Raw genomic sequence first — 25,671 nt, 5'->3', positions numbered from 1 at the left:
GGCTGGGACTATGTGATTGGCCCAGCACGCTCCCAACAAGCTTCCACCATGGCAGAGTGGGGATTTGAACTTGGATTTCTCAGATCCTAGTCCGACACTCTACAGCATGATGGCTCTCATTAGAAAAGAACAATGGCTTCATAAAACTATTGAAAGATACAAACCCCAATCAGATGGAGCTGCTACTAAAAGCAAAGCAGAGGGATTCTAAACATGTCAACAGAAGTAAACTTTGGATCTTTCTCTTGGCATATTCTTTGTATTCCACAATCAGTTTCTTAATCACAGAAAAGGCACCGAAAGAACATTCTAGCTTGATATTATTTTTGATAATCCCAACATAGTAACGGGATTTGTCTACAGTGGCTACAATGGGGGGAATATGCCACAGCAGCAGTTAGGTGAATAGGAGGATGTGGAGAATGAGTATCAAGAAAGGTCAAGAGAAAGATTTCAAGATCAGTGAAAATATGTACAAAATGGAAAAAGCCAAAACTTGAGTGACTCCCCCCCCCCTCCACTTTTCTACCATAACTCTGAAATGGGACCTCTCTTGCATGCATGGTGTGTGAACTCCTATACATTACATGGGGCTGGAAAACAATGACATTGGCATAAAACTTTGAAATATTTTGCTGCTTCAGATGCCTGAACTATACAATCTGAGAATTCTCCGGATTCTCTGAAGTGTCAATCACCAAGGGATGCTGCAATGCAGCCCTGAATAGTAGCATGCAATCCAATAATGCCAGGAATTACCTGTAAGGAATGCCAGGACATACCTGAGAGCCAGCATGGTGTAGTGGTCAAGAACGGTGATTTGGAACGGTGGAGTCTGATCTGGAGAACCGGGTTTGATTCCCCACTCCTCCACATGAGTGGTGGAGGCTAATCTGGTGAACCGGGTTGGTTTCCCCACTCCTACACATGAAGCCAGCTGGGTGACCTCGGGCTAGTCACACTCTCTCAGCCTCACCTACCTCACAGGGTGTCTGTTGTGGGGAGGGGAAGGTGTTTGTAAGCTGGTTTGATTCTTCCTTAAGCGGTAGAAAAAGTTGGCATATAAAAGCCAACTCTTCTTCTCATCCTACCTGTGTGGTATTTCAATCACATGGGGCTCCTTGTGGGTGAAATCCATGAGCTCAACTTCATGCATCACATGAGCAGTGGGGAAAACAGAAGCGTGGGGGATGAAGTGCCAGTTCTGAATTGAAATTACCTCCAAGCAAACGAGGCCAGAGACATCTTCCTTCATGCCCATGCTGTGGCGCACAGCGGGCATTACATGAGTCAGGCTATCCACAGACATAACTGCCGTGATCTGGCAGCAATATCTACAGTCACAGTGGTGTTGATTCAAACTGATGCTCTCCAGGGACTCGCTGACTGGGCCATCTGTTCTGTCATCCACGTGACTGCAACCGTGTGGATGTGGAACACATGGAGATAACCGCTTGTGCGAATTTGCCCACATGTGATGAACGTGTGTGAACCACACAGCCCATAGGGACTTATCACAGGTCACCAAATACGCTTCATAACTGAATCCGCACCATATTAGTTCTGTCCTACGTCTTCACATCTAGCACACTGCATCACACAATCAGTTCCAGAAACTGCCTCACGCGAGTCAATGTTCTGCCTCTCATGTTTGGCCTAAGTTCACAGAATCAGCATTGCTGACAGATGGCCATCTAGCCTCTGCTTAAAAACCTCCAAAGGAGAAGAGCCCACCATCTCCCGAGGAAGCCTGTTCCACTCATTTTTTGTTAGTCTTCGAGGTGTCACTGGACTGCTGTTTCATTTTGCTGCCGCCACAGACTCAAACCACTACCCATCTCTGGTACTCCATTTAAGCATTTGTATTAGGGTTGCAACTTGCCAGGGCCTTCTTCAGTACTGGCGGGAGGTTTTTGGGGTGGAGCCTGAGGAGGGCGGGGTTTGGAGAGGGGAGGGTCCTCAACGCCACAGAGCCCAAAGGCCAAAGCCGCCATTTTCTCCAGGTTATCTGATCTCTATCAGCTGGAAATCAGTTGTAATAGCAGATTTCCAGCCGCTACCTGGAGGTTAGGTAAAGGTCCCCTGTGCAAGCACCGGGTCATTCCTGACCCATGGAGTGACGTCACATCCTGACGTTTCCAAGGCAGACTTTGTTTGCGGGGTGATTTGCCAGTGCCTTCCCCAGTCATCTTCCCTTTACCTGGAGGTTGGCAACCCTAATTTGTATCCTCTATGCATGTGCAGGAAGCATCCCTGAGCATGTCAGATTTTAGAGGTTTGGAGAAACACTGGCTCCTAAACTTTCGTGTTCCGTGGCTACTTTCTAATATTACTTTGCGAGCAGCCTTTTGTTGTTTACTTGACTTTTCTTTTTAAATCCTCATAACTGCTAACAAGAAATCAGAAGGAGATGGAGACTGGGAAGGGCAGCCATGAAGGAGCTAGAAAAGATTTTGAAGTGCAAGGATGTGTCACCGACAACCAAGATTAAGTTAATTCATACCACCGTGTTCCCTATTACTATGTATGGGTGTGAAAGCTGGACAATGAAGAAAGCTGATAGGAAGAAAATAGATTCCTTTGAAATGTGGTGTTGGAGGAGAATGTTACGGATACCGTGGACTGCCAAAAAAACAAATCAGTGGGTTATAGATCAAATCAAGCCTGAACTGACCCTAGAAGCTAAAATGACTAAACTGAGGCTGTCGTATTTTGGTCACGTCATGAGACGACAAGAGTCACTGGAAAAGACCGTCATGATAGGAAAAGTTGAGGGCAGCAGGAAAAGAGGAAGACCCAACAAGAGATGGATGGACTCAATAAAGGAAGCCTCAGCCTTCAGTTTGCAAGATCTGAGCAAGGCAGTCAAAGATAGGACATTTTGGAGGACTTTCATTCATAGGGTCGCCATGAGTCGGAAGCGACTTGACGGCACTTCACACACACACAACTGCTAACAAATGTTACATTCGCTTGTATTTAAATTAGTATATGAAAACTTAATAGTCGCGGGTGCAAAAGCCGGGACGAAAAAGAAGTGAAGCAACCCTTTCTTAAACAAAAATGGGGGGGGGGAATCGAACAAATACCTACGACACCGGCACGAGGGCGCGGAGGGGTCAGGCCGGGGGCGTGGCGCAGCCGCTCCGCGCCCTCCGGGTTCCCTAGGCGACGCGCGGGAGGGGGGGACTCGCGTCATGACGTCAGGGTGTTTCCCGGTGACGTCCACTCGGGGCATGCGCCCTGGCGGCGATTCCGGGTGACGTCACGGCCGGGGTGTGACGCGCGGCCTCTGGGAAGGCTCTCGCTGCGGGTTCCGCGGCTCTGTTCCCCTCCCTCCCTTCTCCTCCCGCTACGGGTCGCGGCTGGGGGCGGCCGGGTCGTCAGGGGCGACGCGGCTCCCCCTCCCCTCCTCTCCCCCCCCTCCCCAGCGCTCCGATCCAAGATGGCGGCGCTGAGCAGCGGCGGCAGCGCCGAGGGGGCCTCGCTCTTCAACGGGGACATGGAGCCCGAGCCGCCTCCCCCCGGGGCCTGCTACGGCGGCGGCGGAGGAGGAGGAGACCCCGCCATCCCTGAGGAGGTGAGGCCCGGCCGGGAGCGGGGAGGAGGCTGGAGGCAGGGAGGGAGGGCCGGCCTGGCCGCGCGAGACTCCCCCGACCCCCCGCTTGGCTGAGGGGGTCCTGCGGGGCCGGCTGCTCCGGGGGGGGGGGTCGGCCGGGGAACGGCAACCGCCGGCCTGGGATGGGGCTGCGGGCTTCAGCCGCCCGGGAGGCGTGAGGGGAGCTTGGTCGGCGGAGGATGCCCCCGGGCCGGCAGGCAGCAGCGGGTCTGGGTCGGCTGCGGAGGGGGGCAGAAGCCAAGCGAGGCAGAGGAGGGTGTTTGAGGCTATTGGGCATGGGGGTGGGGGTGGGGGACAGCCGAAGACGGGAAGGGAAAAGTCGTCCCCCTCCCCCTGCCTGCCTTGTGCAGGTGAAGGTTTAGGTGCTGTGGTGCCCCTGCAGTCGTCTTGTTTGGCGGCTTCCTAGAGGCACCTGCTTGGCCCACTGCGAGAACAGGCTGCTGGACCTGGGGGGCTCTAAGAGGGGAGTGGGCATGCTCATGGAGGAGAGGGCCACCCATGGCTACCAGTCAGAATGAATGCTAGTCTTGATGCATACCTATTGTCTCCAGGATCAGGGGGAGCATGCCTGTTCGTTATATTAGGTGCTGTGGCACTACAAGGCAGGGTCATGCCCCTGCAGTCGTCTTGTTTGGGGGCTTCCTAGAGGCGCCTGCTTGGCCCACTGTGTGAACCGGCTTCCGGACTTGGAAGGCTTGTAAGAGGGGAGTGGGCATGTTCATGGAGGAGAGGGCCACCCAGGGCTGCCAGTCAAAATGGGTACTAGTCGTGCTGCATACCTATTCTCTCCAGGATCAGCGGAGCATGCCTATTACCTATCATCTTGGGTGCTGTGGAACACAGGCAGGATGGTGCTGCTGCAGTCGTCTTGTTTGGGGGCTTCCTGGTTGGCCACTGTGTGAAGAGGCTGCTGGACTTGATGGGCCTTGGTCTGGTCCAGCAGGGCTCTCCTTAGGTTCTATAAGGCTTTCCCAGCAGCGAGGCAGACAGGATCACCTGCTCATGTCAGTACCTTCGAGCTGCTGTGGCGGCCTGTCGGAAAGTAGACACTCCAAGTTGCTGGCGGTGGGTGAGGAGACTGACGAGAACTGCGATTCGTGATCCCCCCTCCCCTCCGTATCCCATTGCTCTAGCGGGCCTTGCTCTGGTTTTCGTCTCCTGTAGGTGCCGGGTAGGCAACAATCCCCCTCCTCCCAAACGCTGGCGCTTCCTTTCTCTCACTTTCTTGGCTTCCCCTGCAGGCAACTGGTCTGTCAGGAGTAAATTCCCTGGAACAGAAAGTTCCACCGCTCCCTCCCCCTTAGCCCATGAGTGACTCCCCCTGGAACTGACTGGGTCCCTGGGAGCTTAAGGGAATTCGGTGAGTGAGGGAGCTAACAAGGCATCTCTTGGGGGTTTTTGGTTCGTTTGTTTTTGTTTCTCAGGGATATCTCTGTCTCTTTCACAGAGGTTGGTTTGCTTGCGATTCGACAGGGCCAATTTGTACAGCTGTCAGAGTAGGTGGGTTGGGTTGTTACCCTTCCAAGACAGAGGTGTTAAAAAGCTCCCTGTGGATTGCACTGAAAAACATACAGGGTCACATGGCCTCGAGGAACAGCGCTTTGGCAGGGATGGGCCAAGGGTTTTTGGGAGGAAAAAGCAAATGATTTCTTGCACCCAAGTCTCTGGTGCAGAAAATTGCATTGTTCTCTGATGCTGCCTATCTCAGACAAGGTCCGGGTCCTTGCTTATGTGACTTGGTTTCAGAAATAAATACTTGTAATATAATTTATGGGGCAGGGATGGTGTGGGATGATTCTTACAGACATATGAGTGGAAGATGCATGCAAATGGGGCTTGCTGCATTATCACTAGCACTTGCTTTTTATATAGCTACTTACTGAGAATTGTCATGTTCAGAACTGTATCAGATGCTTTTGCTTTGCAGATTGGAGGTTCTCTGAGAGAGCTCCTGCAGCTTTTGCATTTATGTACAAAACATGGAGGGCAAGAAATGGAGATATGACTTATTCTTACTCCATAACTATAAACTCACTTTGGCATCAAGGTGCTTAAAACTGTGGGATAAGATAACGTCACCCTAGAGAACTTCAGGTACACTTTGCTAGGCTTTAGTGCTATTTGCATTTTTCACTCTAATACTCTTTACATAATTATTTGTAATGCTGAGAGTTGTCATAGATCTGCATCTTTTATGACAGGTATTGGGCTTACGGCAAATCTGTGGCTGACAGCAGATGTGTGGCTGACAACAGCTACCTACGTTTTAGGTAGCACAGATGGTTAGAATATATTTTGTGATATCTTTTTCTGTCATTCTCATGCAGTGTATTTCTAAGCAAAATATGAATTTATTCGCTCAGACTGTGTATTGGGTTTGTTTGTGTTGCAGAAAATAGGGAGAGTTGATGTAATGCTGTGGTGGCAACAATAAATCCCCCATTCAGATCTCACCTCTGCCATGGATTCACTATGGCTCTTTGGGCAAATCTCTGTGTGTCTCAGCATCAGCCTGTTTCTGCAAAATGGGGGTCATACTGTCTGATCTCAGAGGCTATTGTTGGGATTATCAGTTTTCATGTAGTGCTTTATCTATTCTAAAAGCATGCATACAAACTTACATACACACACATACGCTATGTATATTAGGATTAGGATATGGAAAGAGATCATTTAGGAGTAAACACAATTATTCATGTTCTTTTTAATTTACATATGCATGCAAAGACTTGGCCATAACAGTTTCATACTGATGACTAGCTGCTCTGCTACAGGTTGTTAATAGGAATTCTCTGTAAGACTCTAGTCTAATTATTATTGCTAACAATGGATTCCTGATAATCGAAGATGTTCATAGACAAGGTTTAGTGAGGATAGTCACCCCCAGTTGTTTGCCAGGTGTTGGGAGCAATCATAGGTATACTGCTTCAGTATGTGAAACTTTTTTCTGTCATTACTAATACCATTAAGAGCCCTATGGTGCAGAGTGGTAAGCTGCAGTACTGCAGTCAAAAAAGCTCTGCTCACAACCTGAGTTCGATCCCAACAGAAGTCGGTTTCAGGTAGCCAGCTCAAGGTTGACTCAGCCTTCCATCCTTCTGAGGTCGTTAAAATGAGTACCCAGCTTGCTGGGGGTAAAGTGTAGATGACTGGGAAAGGCAATGACAAACCACCCCGCAACCAAAGTCTGCCTAGAAAACGTCGGGATGTGACATCACCCCATGGGTCAGGAATGACCCGGTGCTTGCACAGGGGACTACCTTGACCTTTTTACTAATACCATTGATAGATGTATTCTCTATGAATCTTTGTTTTTAAAGCCTTGTGAACTACGGGTGCCTGCTATATATCGCGGCAAATAATTATTTAATTGTGTATTGCGTGACTCAAACTAACTTGGATTGTATGCATGAAGTGGTGTCATGTCACACCCAACCTATAGCGACCCTGTAGGGTTGTCAAGGCAAGAGATGAACAGAGGTGGTTTGCCATTACCTGCCTCTGCATAGCAACCCTGGCCTTCTTGGTGGTCTCCCATCCAAGTATTGACCAGGGCTGGCCTTACTTCTCTTACAAGATCAGACTAGCCTGGGCCATTAGTTAAATTATATTGTTTAGTTTGGTCTGAAAACTTCTGTAAGCCTCATTGGGTCCCTTGGGAGAAAAGCAGCATATAATACCTGAATATATGCATAGATAGAATACTTACTTTTCTTCTGGACTTGACGCTAATGAGTTTTATTGGGTAACCCCAAGTTCTAGTCTTCCAGATAAAGTTTTTTCCCCTTTTTCACACTGTAATTTCCCTCTGATGCCTGGTCAGACAGACTAGTGAAGGGGGAGATGCAGTGAACAGGTTATCGTTTAGGATCGTACACAGATGAGTGAAGTATGAGCATCTTGATGGAGATGGGGATAATAAGTTTGATAAGAACATAAGAAAGGCCATGCTGGATCAGACCAAGGTCCGTCAAATCCCTCAGTCGGTTCACACAGTGGCCAACCAGGTGCCTCTAGGAAGCCTGCAAACAAGATGACTGCAGCAGCATTGTCCTGCCTGTGTTCCAAAGCACCTCATATAATAGCCATGCTCCTCTGATCCTGGAGAGAATAGGTATGCATCATGACTAGTATCCATTTTTACTAGTAGCCATGAATACCCCTCTCCTCCCTGAACATGTCCACTCCCTTCTTAAAGCTTTCCTAGTTGGCAGCTTCAAAGTGGGTAGGCAATAGGGAAATGTTTTCAGGCTGGCTTTAGGGATAGCAGCAGAGGAGTGCCTGGGAAAAGAGAGGTGCTGCCCTACAGGCATTGTGATGATGGGTAGACTTGCATGAAGTGGTGTGAATGGAGTGGAGCCGGCACCAGATTTCCAGGGCACTATTTAACAAGAATTGACTATGCTTTTATATAGCATACCTTAGTGTGCAAGGTCCTTTGTGTACTGGTTAACAAATGGCATCTTAGCTTTTCTTCAAATTTTCTGTAGCCCCAGTTACGTTCACTCCAGAATATCTGAAAGGGAATTCGGTGCCACGCTGGCTGCACACTCCTGTCTGTTCATCTTGAGTTTCTTGCTTCTGCATTTTGTGTTGTTGTTTTTTGGCCACTGTTCTACATGAGGTGAGATCAGCCTTAGTTTTACTATCCGTGTTGCTGTTTGCTGGCCAATAGCTTTCTAATTGCATCTAAGAAGTTTTAAAGTTCTAATTGAAGAAACTGATATGTCGTGATTTTACCATGTTGCTTTTTAAGAAAGTTCAGCTAAGCTCCTATTTTGATTGCTCAGACAATGGATGAGGATACAGTTCCTTGATTTGATAATGTATTGAGTTCTAGTCAGTTTGCTTTTTTAAATGCAAGTTGAAGATCATGTGGTCTCCATGGCATTTGACTTTCTTAATCAACAGGATGCCTAGCACTGGATGGCATGCATAATTTTTAATCTTGTGCCTTGTTTGAGGCCTGTGAAAGTCAAGAAAGCCTCTCCTGCAGCAAACCTGGGCAACTAGCGATTCAAATGTTTGACGAGTACTAGTGTTTTTGCAGCCCCAAGTTTCTGTCCTCTGGTAACCTGCTGCTTTTGGCTGGTGAGTTGCTGTTAGCTTTGCAGTTTGTGGGTTATAAATTGTGCAGACATTGTATGGTCTTGTAGCATCTTGGTGACATCAAAAGCAGCCACCGCTGAAAATGAGATATTGGGTATGGAGAAACAGGTTGCTGAGGGGCTGAACCCTTCATAACTATCTGTTTGAAAGGATTGTCTGCAGTTGACAAAGCCTGAGGAACAGCTGAGCAGTCTAGCAGTGCTGTCAATTGAAAACTGTGTAGCTTGCCAACGCAGCTTGAAAAAGATAATATTTTTCTGGGGGGAAATGCAAGGTGACTAAAATCAGACTGGCAGGCATGTTGGGGGGGGATGGTCTGTTCCTCACTCCATTACTGCAGAGGTTTAAATGGTAGGGGAGGATGGGGGAGCATGTAATGCTTATACACCCATGCTAGGCAAGACTAATATTGGCAAGACTAATATTGCCATTGAAATAAATGGATAGGAGACCCTCATAGTTCGTTGTGTGTGTGTAAAGTGCCTTTAAGTCGCAGCCGACTTAAGGTGACCCCTTTTGGGGGTTTTCATGGCAAGAGGCTAACAGAGGTGGTTTGCCAGTGCCTTCCTCTGCACAGCAACCCTGGTATTTCTTGGTGGTCTCCCATCCAAATACTAACCAGGGCTGACCCTGCTTAGCTTCTGCGATCTGATGAGATCAGGCTAGCCTGGGTAGTTAAATTCTGTTCTGCAGCGATTAAAATTCACTCAGAAAAGGTGGGTATAGTTAATCATTTTAAATCTTAAGTTATCAAAAGTGGCCAGATTTTTGGGAGAGAATATTTTATCAGGGTTTTATTAATTGTTTATTTTGTATTTATGTTGTATATGTGTACTCATTTACTGGCAATTGCTGTAACAATAAACTCACTCATGGGGAAATAAATGGATAACATTAAATAGGATGTCACCTAGTTGAGTTTTAATAAAGTAATGGGTTATATTAAATCTGCATAATCTACATGTGAATACAATAGTTTTGAACCAAATGACACACTTTATTTTCAGCTGATAAATGTATCTATCTTAGCAGGTGCACCATATTAGAAGAAGCATTCCCTTTTTGTGAGAGAAGGAATGCCTCTTCCAAGATGGCAGCACCACCTGTTGCTTTTATGTATCTTAGTATTTAAAGAGTATCCATATATATATTTTTAAGTGTTGCCTGGTTTAACTGAAGGCATCTTTTCAGTCAGTTACTGATTATTTGATTTAAACATTACACCTCAGGTATTCATTAAATAATTCAACTCTCTAAACAATTGCATTTTGCCGATGGTTGAAATCAGTTTTGTTAACTAAAAATAAACTCATTCTCTCTGTGTTGAAAATAGATGTATCATTACTGGCTCAGCATCAGCATTCCACAAACTGGGAGTGTGTTTTTGTTACCTTGGCAAGTTGGAAGCCGAGGCCGTGAGGCCGCACAGCCTCTTTGCCTTGGCTGCCAGCCCACGCACAGCCATTACCAGCACCGGCAGAGGCAAAGAAGACAGCAGGCTGATTGCTGGGGCAGTGAGTGGTGGAGGTGGGAATGGCCTGGGTGTCCTGCAGGCTCTGAGAGCAGGTTGGCTGTCCAGCCTGCTGCTTGGCTGCTTGGCTTGTGTTGGTTGCCACCTCAAAGAAGCAGGCCACCCGCTGCTGTCCTGTGAAGGTAGGAGCAGAACTAGGAGAACCACGGGCTGCTGGTGGAGAAAAAATACCATAGCAAAACTCCATAACAGTTGAGGAGGGAGGGAGATGGGGATACTCCCCATCACACATCTTTAACTCTGTGTGTGATCAGAAAGCCACCTGAAATCTCCCCTCCTCTCTTGTACAACCATATGGTGACTTCAATATATGTTTCCTCCCTTTTCCACCCCCTCCTGGAAAATGAGGAACAGATCCTCCCCCCCCTTTTTTTAAGCAAGCAGGAAGAAGCTTAGGTTTTCATCTCTCCCCACCCCCACTTGCACCCATCTCCTGAAATTTGCCTCTCACATTTGTCTTTTCAAATATGCTTTTCTTCGGGATTGTCCCTCCCCTCCAGCCCGAAATCAGCTTCTCTATTCCCTCTCCTCCATTTGCACCCTCATCTTGTCACCCCCAAGTTTGCCTCTCACCTTCTCAGTTTTAAAAATGCTTTTTATTACAATTCAGAGTAGCTCGTCTAAATCCTCATTCTTGTCTCGGGTTCCTGAAAGCAATTTCTGACTTTCTTATCATTTGATTTTTTCCTCTCTCTCTTTCTCCTTCATTTATATCCTCCCCTTGCTCCCTCACCCCAGCTTTCATTGCTTTTCATTGCAATGAAGGATATCTCATCCGGATCATCATTTCCTCTCCTCCCCCTCTGAATGCAGTTTTTGGTTCTGATTTCGTACTGCTTTTTTGTGCTTTCATTCTTCCACTCCTTCTCCCCGCCTTTTCATTTGAGAACATCTTATTTACTCTTGGCTTTTGTCCCGCTTTGGGAGGTAGATGGAAAACGCCTTCCACTAATGAAGAGAAACGTTTGAGGCATACATCTTACCAAAAATTTTATCCCCCTCTTCCTCCAAGGGGCTCAGGGACAGCTTGTATGGTTCTCCCCTTCTGCAGTTTATTTTCACAATAGTCTTGTGAGGTGGGGCAACCTGAGAGAAAGATTAGTCCAAGGTCACAAGAGAGCTCCATGACTGAGGATTTGAATTACAATCTCTGCAGCCCTCGTCAAACACTCTTAAATACAGTGGATCAGCACAGGGTCTCATCAATACACAGAACCAGGTAATTCTAAAGTCAAACACTTTTGGTCACTCACAGGATCTGTTTTAGGGATGTAGTTATGGAAAATATAACCTTGTGATTACACTACAAGCACACTTCATAAGTATGCTGGTTGCTGGCTTAGAAGATCTCTTGGAAGTTAATGTTGAAACTGTGTGATTACTGCTGCAAAATCATTACATTTTTACTCTAGTGTTCTCAGTAAGTTTTTTTTAGTTACAGAAATTGAAAGACTAGTGGTAATCAGATTTTATTTTTCAAGCCTTCTACTTTGAAGGAGGCATAATTTGCTGTAATAAATTATCTTTGACAACATCTGGCTGGCTTTCTTCAAGTGCTTTGTTCTTAACTCTTTGTGTCGTTTTGAGCTGCAACTAACCCCTAGTGAGCCTGTTGGAGACAGAAAAGTGTATTTGTAAAAACTGCCATAAGTTGCTCTGAGCTTTGTGGCTCATAAATCACATACACAAACCAGCTAGGACTGTCAGGGAAAACTATAAATATATGCAAATAAAATCAGTTGTGAGAGACCCCAGTTAATCAAATTAAGCATGCAACTGTTTTCCTTGAAAATTGGAAACCGTGGTCAGTACCAAAGATGATCATCCCTATCCTGATGCCAGGAAATAATGCCAGTGCTTTAGTATTGCAGTGGTTCCCAGTTGCCTTCCATGCATGGAACAGTCTCGTAGTTTTGACACATGAAGATGTACATGTCTCAGGCCTTATGTAGATTGCTTCCTCCTTGCATCCAGTTTGAGAGCAGTTAAGGGACTCCTCTTGAAGAAAACATTTTTGTCCTGGGTTTCTAGAGCAAGGGTGCGCAGAGAGGCATTCTCAGTGACTGGAAACTTGTTAGAGAATCTTCGAGAACCATTGTAAGAGCTGTGTTGGTTTGGGGGTGGGTGGGTTTAAAGGGTAGTGGTTTTTTTAATGGTATGTTAACAGTCTTATTGAATTTTGTGAAGCGGTAATGGATTTTAATACCATTTTTATTAGGTGCCTTAAACCTTTAGAGTTGGTATGAGCTATTTATTTGAATAGGTGACATTAAAAATTAAATAATTTTGTTTTTAGATGACCCAGTTAGTGGAGCTTTGACCTCTAGTACATAGATCTGATCATTGACATATTTCCTTGATACATATCACCCAAATAAACGCAAGTCAAGTGCTTATTCAGGTAATGCTCATGCTTCTCGTGCTGCAGCAGAGAGGGGCCTTTTCACTTGCTTTCCTAGTCAGATGGTCATATTTGCAAAAAGAAACAGTCCCTGCCCTCTCCCAAAGAAATGCATTATGGAGCTCCATAGGTGTGATCTTCATGTGGTGGCCTGATGGCATGTTTGTGTGTGTGCGTGCACACACTCTTCTATGCAGTGGGGATAGTTGGCCAGATAACTTTTGCAAACCTAATTGTAGATAACACAGATGATGGAATGTGTAATATTAACAATAGGAGGTCTCTCATAATTATTCAGAGTAAGTGCTTTACAAGCATTCAGAATACTGTAGACATTATATGGTTTCCTTCCATGGATTGCATAGACATTATATGGTTTCCTTCCATGGATTGCATTGACATCAGTTTGAGTTAGAGGATTTGATGGATTGGCCCTCTGCTGATGTTAGTGCCAGTGCTCAGCATTTTGGATTCAGAAGTGGGACAAAGAGCAAGCCCTTCCCCAGACCAGTTCAGGAACAGAGCAGATAACCCATGCAGGGCAGAGGTCCTGGCGGCTCCTGCCAAACAGACAGCCGATTTGATCCTGAGCTGCCAGTGAAGAGTCTGTCCTTTGCCATGTAGAGGAATACCCCGGTCACTTTTTTTCTTCTTTTGCTAACATTTAATATTGTGACAAAAATTTTAAAGGAATAGCCTTGTTAATCTGTCGCCACAAGAAACCTCTTGGCTTTTTAAAGCGCATCTGACTACTCGCCTTTATTCTTTTGCTTTTAGTCAGTTGATTGTGAGAATTTATTTCTGGGAGTTTAAACAAACTGCAAATCAGTGGTGGCTTGTAAAACAGGGCTTGCGTGAAAGCCTTGAAAGCTTGAGGGGGGAGTTCAAGGTAAGTCTTATTTACAAGTAACATGAAGGGAAAAGCATTAATTTGCGCAACACTGCAAAGGGATTCCGTGGATTCTCTGTGCTTTGCTAATTAAACCCCCCCCCCTTTCCCTTTGCACTGCTGTAATATTTAGTTGGCCATTACATCAGGCCTTGAGAAAGGGGTGGGTTAAGTTTCCTGAATTTCTTCACTCAGAGACAACTGAAGGCAGCACTGAACGAGGTTTCTGAAGCTCTTTTCCTAATTTCCTCCACCCCCCACCCCCCACACACACATTGCAGTTTTTCATGCTCGGTTGTAGGCTGCCTGTAAAGGTTTTGAAAATAGATTGTTCTTAGGTAAGGTTCTCCTTTGAAGCAAATTACTGTGTGAACAAGTTTGTAATAAAGGTTTGTAATTTGAACCCTGCATATAACCCTTAGGGGTAAACTGCTCTGAGATAGTGGATTAAATTATCATAGGAAGGATCGCTTCTGGTTTTTCTTGAAATGCTTTGTAATGTAAACAGTTTCAAGTGGTTGCAGCAGAGGTGTTGCAATATTTACAGAAATATGTTTGCAAACCATATTTGTAGCTGATAACAGAATTAACCGCACCAAAGTGAAACAAGCGTCTAACGTAATGCTGGATTTCTGTCGAGATCATACTCTTCGGTAAAGATATTTGTGTGGCTCTTGGTTCTAATGATGTCATGGGAATATTTAATCACAGGTGCCTTGCTTCTGAGCTGCCTACAAATTTGATGTTGGTTTCTAGGAATCCGAAATATTTTTTCCAGTCCTGTCCTTAATTACCAGAGGCATTTTCCAGTATCATCACCTGGAAAGAATGTGGTTCAAAGCCACAAGGTTGTCTTGCTGAGTATTTGCCTCACTGATGGGTCAAGTGATTTCCCCACCCCCCTGTAACATTCCCTGTGGTGGTGTGCCCTTTTACTTGATTTGACATATGACATAAATAATTGCTGCTAACCACCTATTAAGGTAATATAAAGTCTTGTATGCTGGTGCAGCTTACTACAGCATAATCCCTGCAAATGAGTCATGCTGGTTACTGAGGTGAACATCAGATATTTGGCTTTTAGGCTCCGTTGGAGAAACCGGAGCTGAGTAGGCCACTCTGTAAAAAAAATGTTGCCGTGTAGGCCACTCCGTAAAAAAAAAAAATGTTGCAGTGTTTGACCTGTAATAAAACAATAATTCAGCTAACATTGTAGTTTATGAAGTGTGTCTTAGAAATTGCCAGCATTTTTCTCAGGAAGTGCAGGGGGTGCAGTACAAAGATCTAGAACTGCCTGAGTTTTTTCTCATGGAAGGACTGCAGGTGAGTGAGTGAAGGAAGTTTCTTAAGAGTTTTATCCATTTTTAAAAAATTATCTTTCTTGTAAGTGATAGAAACTGAGTCATCCTTAATACTTAAAGATATTTCCTTGAGTTGGTTTTTTAAAAATTAAAAAAAATATCTTTTTTGTAAGGAAAGAGTGATGGGAACTGAGGCATCCTTAATACTTAAAAGATATTTCCTTGAGTTCAGCAGTATAAATTCAGTGTAGACGTTTTGCAAAGCAATAATGCTTTTACCTTGGCTTTAATGCATTGGGTAGGGGGGATTGCTTCGCAGAGGAAGGCACTGGCAAACCACCTCTGTTAGTCTCTTGCCATGAAAACCCCAAAAAGGGGTCGCCATAAGTCGGCTGCGACTTGACGGCACTTCACACACACAGGGGTGGGTGGGGGGAAGACTCCTTTTTCCAGCAGTCATGGATTATTTGGAGACGCTGACTAGCACAATTCTTCACAGTTTGACAGGTGGTTAATTCTTTGAGGTGCTAGCCTGATCATTAAATATACTGTAGATTTCTTACAGGCATGATGAAAGTGTTGAATGCTTGGAGTAATTTTTTTACTGGGAATCTCTGGCTACAAATCATGTGCATAGAATGAGTGTTTGGTTTGAAAGTCTTTTATTGACTGGGTATGGCCGTTCCCAACATGTGATTAGAATGTGTGCATGTTATGTGGCACACAGTCATAGATGTGCAGGGACCATGTGCTCTAATGCATGTCAGTGTTTTCTAGATTTGCTGTGTGGAGCAGTCTCAGGAATAGAAGATTATAGGAATTGTGTGTGTCAAATTGCATCCACCTTCATCCACTTACATTTAAGTGACTGGCTCCATCAGTGGGTGAACTGGTTTCAGTATAAGTCTGAAGTATATTCTTTATGGGCTTGTGGTAATATATGCATATTTATTCTTAGGTGTGGAACATCAAACAGATGATTAAATTAACACAAGAGCACATAGAGGCCCTGCTGGAGAAGTTTGGAGGAGAGCATAATCCACCATCTATATATTTGGAGGTAAGTGCGGAGTTGCTGATGAGACGTAAGTTTCATGATTTCTGAGTGTATAAAATAAGGGGCCTGTTGGTTAAGAGAGCAGGAAGTGCTTCAGGTTGGCTTTGGGTTTAGATATGATGACTTTCTCTACCACTTAAGGAAGAATCAAATCAGCTTACAATCACCTTCCCCTCTCCACAACAGACTCCTTGTGAGGTAGGTGAGGCTGAGAGAGCTCTAAGAGAACTGTGACTAGCCCAGAGACACCCAGCTGACTTCATGTGGAGGAGTGGGGAAACCAACCTGGTTCACCAGATTAGTGTCCGCTGCTCATGTGGAGGAGTGGGGAATCAAACTCGGTTCTCCAGACCAGAGTCCGCTGCTCCAAACCACCGCTCTTAACTACTACACCACGCTGGTGTAGTCATTGAGTTGGATTCAGAAAGTCTTCAGAAATCAAGAGGCAGTATCATTTTTGATGTGAACAGTGAGAGTAATAGAAGAAGCAGGCAAACGTTGTAGGATCATCCTAGTAGTGTTGTTACGATTAAATACAGGTCCAGTCTGGTCGGAAGCAGGAAGCTCAGCTCTGTAAAGGAGATTGCGCTGAATAACTCGAATAATCTCCTTTAAGCAAGTGTCAGTGACAGCTGAGCAGAGTGAAAAAATTGACAAAAGTGTCCAAAATGTTTGTCCAAGGTTGTTATCTTGTCTGGAAAGTGGTCAGGGACAGCGTTCCAAACTGGATACCGAATTGATACAGTATGAGCAACAGGTAGAGAGATAAAATTTCTGGAAATGTTGAAGTTGTGGGGGAAAATGGATGTGGGGGAGATAGGAATTTGTGGGGAAATGAAATATATATAGTGTATTATTTGGTATTATTTGGACAGAAACAGTTTTATACAGTCATAATAGGCTCTACTAGCATACTTAGATACTGAGTAAAAAAAATTATAACATTGAAAACAATGAACACTTCACCAGTATCTTATTGTCATACACATTGTAGTATATTAATTACGGACAAAATTAGACCCACTTAAGTGATAACCGTATCTGTCAAAGATGTTGTCTGTGTGTGTAGTTTATGCAGGAAATCATACTTTAATGATGTAGATTGTTGCATACAGGAATCTTCATAATATAATTTTTGAGTTAGTAAAGCCTCATCTGTAAAAGTGTCACACCTAAAAAAAGCAAATGTTTCAAAAGGTTTTTTTCCCCAGTGCTACCCCAAATTTCCCCATTTGTGCACTGAAAAAAACTGCCCTGACCCATTTTTTCCTAATTTTTTTTCAGGGTCTTTACGAGTTTAGCAACAGGCTATAGTAGTAATCTAAATCAATATGAGTTAGATCTAGTAAAAACATTTGGATAATGTTTAGCTTTCTTACTAAACATTTGAGAAATGTAACATGCTGTTACGTTTCTCAAAAGGGAATGGCAAAAGTTGAGCTCAGATGTGGAAACTCGCTAAAACATGATTGAAAACCAGCTACAGGCTCTTATTCCTCTCCCCTCACACCCGGCTCCCTGCTTAGTGTCCTGCACATGTCTCAGTCGGCAGGCTATGGTTAGTGCTTGCCCTCCAAACAATTTAATGTATCTGATTTAAGCATTTCTATCCTACACTTTCCAAGCAAATGCAGGGATGTAAATTATGTCATGGGTAGTTTTCTACGGATGTATACAATTTACAGAAGTATGTACTGTAAATTATATGTAAACTAAAGGAACAGTTCTTTAGTGGCAGGGCAAAAGTGTCATTGTGGTTGTGGTTGAAGAATTGCTTCCAGTTTTTATAAAGGCTGTCAAACTCAGCTTGTTTTCAGCAAGTTTAATTGGAATCAAAACTGATTTCTCAGTCAAGTTTGGAGGCCAAGAGGTAATTATAGTTTGACCATGTCATAGCAAGCTATGGTTAATGTTGACCAGGAACAAGGAGGAAAACTTGTGTGTGTGTATTGGGTGGGGGGAGATTAAGTGAACCTGAAACTTGTTTCTGATCCACCACTAGGTGTGCATTTAACAGTGGCAACTTGCAGGATTGTAAACCAGGCTGCCCAAAGTGCTAAGCGTAAGAGCCCCAGTTATGTCTTTAAATGTTCCTTTGGTTAAGGCACAGCGAGTACTTACAACATGTCTTGTCTTTTCATCTGTTAGGAACCCAGAAAAAAATAAATGTAGACATAACCATTTTGTTGAAAAATTCTGACACTTTTTATTTATTTTTGGAGGTGCTGATTTTGTGAATTTGTGGCATCTGATAGTCCTACTCCCATGAAAGCTAAATCTTTATTTATTGAACAAAATAGGAAGCCCTGCACCTTTCTTGCCTGTGTTCCAGGAAAATCCCTTGGGTTTACAATAGTAATCTTTTTGTTTCTGAATATTTTGGAAAGTCTCAAACTTGTTAATGGGGAGGAAAGGGCAAACCAGTCAAGACACTGGAAGATCAGTGATTGGATCTTGCCAGCACTTTGCCAATAGAAATTCAAGCTTTGGATCAGGGTTATGGTGCATGGGGAGAAGGGGGTATAACCCTCCCTGTAATCCAAATTGCCTCTTCCCCAGTGTCCGGGATGCTGTTATCCTTGCAGGGGCGGGAATCAATTGACAAGAGCTAATAACACCATGTGTGTGTGGTGAGTAGCAAAACTTTGCAGGTTAAATTCCTTTTCTCTGCATCTCAGCTCAACTGTGGCCTCACGGCTGCTGTTTAAAAAGGTAAAGGTAAGTCCCTTGTGCAAGCACTGGGTCCTTAAAAAAAAAAAATACACTCTACGAAGATGCATGAGATCTTCCAGCATCTCATTTGGCTTGGCCTTAAATTAGGACCTGCTCCAGACATTGCACAGGCTGCTCTTAGGAAAAACAAAGTAAGTTTGCAAACAAAGGGGCTGCATCCATATAGTAAAGAAAAGGGCCACAGTGAGGGGCTGATGGAAGTGAAATGCTGGCAGTATGAGTGGGATGTTTGGAAGCGCACAGCTTCCCATCCCAAAGGCTTGCTGTTGCGCTTGGACTGTGTTCTTTCTGGAAAGATCATGCTAAAACTGGCTTGAGAAAGAATGTACTGAAAACCAGGAAAGTCTGTAAAGTACATAATGAAAGGTTGATGGGGGAAGGGCCATGGCTCAGTGGTAAAGCATCTGCTTGGCATGCAGAAGGTCCCAGGTTCAATCCCTGGCATCTCCAGTTAAAGGGACTAGGCAGGTAGGTGATGTGAAAGACCTCTTCCTGAGACCCTGGAGAGCTGCTGCCGGTCAGAGTAGACAATACTGACTTTGATGGACCAAGGGTCTGATTCAGTATAAGGCAGCTTCATGTGTTCATGTGATGTTGTGTGGCTGTGCTAGTTAAAATGTTTCAATTTGAGGTCCAAAGTGGAAAAAAAAAAAACCTCTGTGGATGCTGCCAGGAAATATTGGGGAAATGGCTACAATGGCTTGCTGCTCCGCTTCTGACATCCTTGCCTTATTGAGCTGTGGTTCGATTCTGTGCTTCTGCTTGCACTCTTGGGTCCCACTTATTTCAGAGGAAATTAATCAGGCGTATTTCTGGGTGCAGGGTTATATTCAGCATTTTTATAAAGATAATAGGAAGAAAATCTATAGATGGGGTGGGGGGGAAATCTTGTGTTGAATGTTTATGAGCAAAGATAAATTATCTTTCATCAATTTGGATTTAAGTAGCTACCACTTGAGATTTCTACTAGCTTGTCTTTATTTTTGCTTGATGGAATTAGATGTCTAGTTATAGTTTTCCCCTCAAGCTTTCTATAGGTTGCAGTTTCTGTTTTGTCTTTAGCACTCACGTTCTAACAAGAGCAGTCTCCTATCACCCACAGCTCTGTGCTAGATTACACAATAACATTACTGTGTAAGAATGGCAGTTTAGTAGCTCAGGTACGTGCATATTAGCTGTGCATTTCCCAACTTTACAAAATACTTACAATAAGGAAAGAGGGCTATCACTGGGCTACATTGGAGTGGCAGGTTCAGTCTTTGTAAACCATCTCTTATGGGAAAGTTTTTATTCAATGTGGGGGAGGGCAGGAAGGCAAATTGGAAATACCTTTCCTGTAGCTTGTGTGTACGAATTTCTAGCAACGGATGCTGTAATATCACCAAGACCAGGAGTACACTTTATTACAGCAGCGGAGTGCTTGCCTGCTAACAGTAAAAGAGAGGTATTTTCAGGGGAGAATTGGCAGGAAGAGTGATAAACACTTCCCTTGACTGCTGATTCCATCTATCAGCATCTCCTGTTCCTGGATTTTATTCCTCCTCCTGAGCTTATCTCAAGTCTCTGAGCCAACTGGTGGTGGTGGTGGTGGGAGACAAAAACTGGCCGTGGCGCAGGGGTGCCATGAGAATGATGTAGTTGTGGTGAGGGTTAGGTTAGCCCTCCCATCAATCCTTCCCTGCTAATGCCTCTAGCGCATAAGTGTTCTGAGGTGAACACAGCATTGGGAATCCTGTGTCTGCTTTATAATGTGTCATTGTGCCCTAGTGGCAAAATAGAACAGTACCTTACAGCCCGCCTTCTCCCAGGCAAGCAGGTTCCAGAGAGACGGCCTCTTCTGTGCTTATATTCTGACATGGAATCCCTTTCCTAAGGTGTGTTCTGCACTATCCTTGCTATATTTTAGGTGCTCAGCAAAGCCTGTATTATTCACGAGTTTTTGCTGGCGGTTTACTGTGGGGATTTCTTGTTTGGTTAGTTTCAGCTTGCTGTCTTACCACTGTTGTACTGGTTTTCTGCTTTCAGGGCTTTAGTTTTTTGTAATTAGTGTTATTTTAGATTGTTCTGTTTTATGGGCGTGTTATGCCGTTGTTTAGGCTTGTGTAATCCTCCTTAACTACCTTTTCTGGCAGAAAGCTAGTAAATATATATTTCAAAAAATGAGATAACTTGGAGCAGAGGACTCTGATCTGGAGAACCGAGTTTGATTCCCCACTCCTCCTCATGAGCGGCGGAGGCTTATCTGGTGCAGTGGATTGTTTCCCCGTTTCCCCACTCCTACACGGGAAGCCAGCTGGGTGACCTTGGGCAAGTTACAGCTCTGTTAGAGCTCTCTCAGCCCCACCTACCTCACAGGGTGTCTGCTGTAGGGAGGGGAAGGGAAGGTGATTGTAAGCCGACTTGGGTCTCCCTTAAGCGGTAGAGAAAGTTGGCATATAAAAACCAACTCCTCTTCCAAGGCAAAAAACAGTTAAGTCTTACCTAAGTCATATAGTGTGTGTACTAAAATAAATATCGGGGCCATTGAGTTGATCAATAACTCTGGCTCCATGACTTCCTGCTTGGTCATCACGTTTTTCTGAATGTCTTCCATTGGAGGCTGGATCAAGAGCTGTTCTAGTGATGGCAGCTCAGCTGTTTAAAAGGCTATAAATATCTCAGAAGTGTACGTCCAGAGTGTCAGTAATTTAAATAACATTATTCCTTCCACAGGCCTACGAGGAATACACCAGCAAGTTAGATGCGCTGCAGCAGCGAGAGCAGCAATTACTGGAATCCATGGGGAACGGAACTGATTTCTCTGTCTCCAGTTCTGCTTCAACAGATACCGTCACATCATCGTCATCCTCTAGTCTCTCGGTAGCCCCGTCATCCCTCTCAGTTTATCAGAACCCTACAGATTTGTCGCGGAATAACCCTAAATCTCCACAGAAACCTACAGTTAGAGTCTTCCTGCCCAATAAACAGAGAACTGTGGTAAGGCCTGTATATTTATCAAAAAGTGTTGTGATTTTCTTTGTCTCGAAAGGAAACATACTGGTTGTTAAGTACAGTGGAAAGTCAAAGAGCTAGTATCGTATGTTTTTGTACTCTATCAGAATGTGATGCTTTGGTGAGCTCATTGGGCAAAATACTAGTTTTAGGGCAGGGGTGAGGAACCTTTTTTCCTCCAAGGGCCCTTTGGATATTTATAACATCATTCGTGGGCCATACAAAATTATCAATTTAAAAATTAGCCGACCAAGCCCCAAGCAGTCAGCTGCCCCAGATGACCCCCCCGGGCATGGGCAAGCAGGCAGGCATCCAACTGGTGGCGCACTTGGGGGGGGGAGTTCCTTTTCTCGGCAAAACAAACTCACATCCGCCTTGAACAGAGGCTATTCCTGTCCGCGGGAGGGGGCGGATCACCAGTCTTAGATCCTTTTGAGCTAGAGATCTGCCAGGACCCACAAAGGGCCAGACCAAATGATTTTGTGGGCCTTAAACGGCCGTTCCCCACCCCTGTTTTAGGGGGTCCTATATACTTTGTTAGAGTATGTGATTGATCGATTGCAGTGTTCAGATTTTGTGTTAATATTTGATACAATAATAGGTATAAATAATAAAAAGCGTATATATAATAGGTTCATGGCGTGCATGTTTGCCCAAACCATAAAAACTCTGAAATTAGGAAATTGCTCCCATTTTGCTGCAAGGTCCATTCTCTGCACACCCCTCGACCATAATGAGTCTAATCTGGAATTATCTCTATTTTGTTGGTAGACTGTTGGTTTCACCAGTGTGTAGGTCTCTTACTTTCATAAGCCAGTCTTGAATTTTGGGCCTTTTTTTTTTTTTTGCTTTCAGGTGCAAGCAAAGATCAGTCTGGCGGTTGTAATCATATGTAATTGATAATGAATATGAAATAATGAATATGAAATATTGAATATTTTTAGCAATGTCAACTACACTATTTTAATAGCAAGATCTCTGGCTTATAGAGAATCTCTTTCCAATATGACCGATATAATTTCCACCACTTGTTTCCAGTAATCTCTTGCTTGTTTACATGTCCACCATACGTGGAAGAAGTGTCTTCTCTACCTCACAAAACCAGCACTTAGTAGTCCCCGTTCCCTAGCCTGAAAGGGGTCATTGATAGATCATTTTCATCAGATTTTCCATATAAGAGAGATAAATCTTAAAGGTTATTCCATATGTAAACATGTATCTTTCTCTCGTGGCCCCTTTTTACATCCCCAAGGTAATGCCAATCGCCACTTTGGGGTCAGGAAGCAATTCTCCCCTGAGGCAAGGGCATCCTGATCAGTGGGTTGTTTTCCTCTACATCCGGGTAGGCAGGACCTAAACTTAAACTTAAACTTCCTGTCTCCCTTGGCGGGAAAACAGCCCACAGGAAGCCAGTTTCCGTCCTGCCTATTCGGGTAGAGCAGGCACCATCGCATAGCTCCGTGCCTTCGTATAGGATTAGGAGTAGCTGAGAGAGCCTTGACTTGTTGTGCCGTGTGTCTGTGTTTGTAAGTGTGTATATATCCCTTTTATTCCTTCCTCATTCCTTCCTATCCCTCCCTCCCCGGTGTGTCCTTTGTTAAACCCTCGGGAGTGAAGGCATTGGGGATCCAAAATGGCCGACGCCATTTTGCCCAGGGAGGACGATCTCCTGTCCGAGAAGGACTACGAAAGGGGACTGGTCCAAACCGTCCCAAAACAGCCTGCTTCTCCCAACGGCCGCAATAGCGGACCATTAGGGAGCTCGCCGCGCCCCGACCAGGCTCAGGCTGACGAGACCGCTCCGGCGCAGCCGAAGACAAAAAAGGCGTGAAAAGCCGCGTCGCTGCAGCCGAGCGGGAGGAGAAAGAGACGGGGCAGCAAAGCGTGCATTGGCACAAAAAACACGCCAAGTACGCCCGTTTCGCCTCCTAACGACCCGAGGATACTACCCAGAGAGCAGGCGTCTCATTTGGCGGCGGCGGCGGCAGGCTCCTTCCCGATGGGACCGGGTAAATTCGCGGCAACGGTTTTTCCCCCGTCGGGAGTTGGCAACCCCCCCCCCCCCGTTGCTCCAGCGGAGGCGGGAGGCCATTTTCTTTCATGGGAAAACGCGGATGAGCTAATTAATTGCGCTCTCCAGCGTCAATGGCAGGCCTTTCAGGCCTTTCAGGCACGGTTATCCCCACCAGCTTGGGTGGTCCCAGATGGCCATATGTCTTACCCATACATCCAAACTCCTGGACCTGCAGGAGTTCATAGACCTGGCGTTCCAGAGCCCCCAAGGAATGCTCCCTGGCCCACTAAGGCGGCCATGAAAGCCCCTGTGGTCGAGCATGGGGAATCCCAGACTGATCTCTCCAAATCTACTAATTCTTCCCTTGAAGAAGAAGGGGAGGAGAAAGAGGAAGGAGAGTTCGACACAGACGAGGAGGAAATCTCTCAGTCTGATGAACAACACTCCAGATTGTTCACTGGGGAAGATTACCAAGGGCTGTTAGCCAAGGCCATTTTAGCCCTAGACTTGAATGAGGATATCAATTCCTCAGAGGAACCCAAATCTAAGCTAAAGCAGGGAGTCAAGGAGTGTTTCCCGAGACCCCAACTTCAGTCTAACCTGGTGCCCTTTCCTGAATTTTTCATTAGGGCAGTCAGAGAGGAATGGGATAATCCCTCTTCCAATCGCCAAGCCCCACACAATATAAAAAAGTTATATGCACTCGCCCCACATGCAATGACTATGCTAAAAGTTCCCCTGGTGGACGCTCCAGTGCTGGATCTCCAGTCACCGGGCTTAGTCCCAGAAGATGGTGTTGGTTCTTTAAAGGATCAACTAGACAGAAAATGTGATTATCTAACAAGAAAGTCCCACGAGGCTTCAGCAATGGCTATCCAAGCCAGCGCCACAACGTCTATATTTGCAAGGGCATCATACTTATGGTTAAAGAAAATTTTACAGCTGGTCCCAGATGATAACCTGAGAGCTATAGGGGGCCTGGAAAGGGTTCTAAGTGCAGTTTCTCTGATGGCAGACGCATCCCTTGACACCATGTCATTCGTGGCTAGGTCAATGTCTTCGGTTACGTCAATTAGGCGGGCGTTATGGCTGAGAGCCTGGCCTGCTGACCTTAAGGCTAAAACCAACCTCATGGCCTATCCCATTAAGGAAGGCAGGTTGTTTGGCGATAAGCTGGACAGCATACTGATTGAAACAAAAGACAAAAAGCAAGCCCTACCTATGCAGGTTAGGAAAGACCATCGCCCTTCGTCATACCCGTCCTTTCGTTCCTCAAAGGTGGCACCCAGATTTAGAGCAGACAATCGCAGAGGATCTTGGGGAGCATCCAGGGGAGCCTGGGGCAACTCACGTTCCTTTCGCAGAGGAGGGAGATTCCAAAGATTCCAAGGACCCCAGTCTAGAACGGATAAAGGGGATAGATTCTCCAAGACCAATCCCCAGTGACGCCAATCCCCCGCAGATAGGAGGGAGGCTGCAACATTTTGCAAATCAGTGGTCACTATCCAACCCAGACAAATGGGTAACAAAAATTTTACAACAGGGATACCTGCTGGAATTCACTTCTCAGCCCCTCGATCGTTTTATGCAATCTCCAATGTCATTCCAAAAGGGGAAGCACATCAGAACCCTCACAGCCATACAGCATCTATTGCATATCAGAGCAATAGAACCAGTCCCTGCCCAACAAAGATGCCAGGGAGTGTACTCACTTTTCTTTACCGTTCCCAAAAAGAACGGGGACTGGAGGGCCATCCTCAACCTAAAGTATGTCAACAGGAGGATGGCACACAGACATTTCCGCATGGAAACTGTAAAATCTATAGTAGAGTCACTCCTCCCTGGCACCTTTATGACGGCAGTGGACCTCACAGAGGCATACCTTCATATCCCTATACACCACGAACACAGGCGATACCTGTGCATATGGGACTTTGCATATGGGACCAATCACTATCAGTTCAAAGCACTCCCATTCGGGCTGACATCAGCTCCAAGGGTATTCACGAAGATCATGATTACAGTC

The 25,671-nt window shown here is 45.2% G+C and overlaps 1 protein-coding gene across 2 annotated transcripts in view; it reads left to right on the top strand.

Moving 5' to 3' along the window:
• Positions 1 to 3,430: 3,430 nt before the first annotated feature.
• Positions 3,431 to 25,671, top strand: part of BRAF (B-Raf proto-oncogene, serine/threonine kinase) — a 74,835-nt gene continuing 52,594 nt past the window's right edge. The window contains exons 1-3 of one of the 2 annotated variants that reach the window (XM_056846174.1): positions 3,431 to 3,580; positions 15,809 to 15,910; positions 21,353 to 21,616. In XM_056846174.1, coding sequence (XP_056702152.1) covers positions 3,446 to 3,580; positions 15,809 to 15,910; positions 21,353 to 21,616 — 501 coding nt within the window. In that variant the 5' untranslated portion in view covers positions 3,431 to 3,445. The remainder of the gene's footprint in view (positions 3,581 to 15,808; positions 15,911 to 21,352; positions 21,617 to 25,671) is intronic. The other variant, XM_056846172.1, reaches the window with a different exon arrangement.

Source organism: Euleptes europaea, chromosome 3 (genome assembly GCF_029931775.1).
Source record: "Euleptes europaea isolate rEulEur1 chromosome 3, rEulEur1.hap1, whole genome shotgun sequence".
NCBI lineage: Eukaryota > Metazoa > Chordata > Lepidosauria > Squamata > Sphaerodactylidae > Euleptes > Euleptes europaea.
Note: the sequence above shows the minus strand (reverse complement) of the source record. Positions and strands in the feature narration are given on the sequence as shown.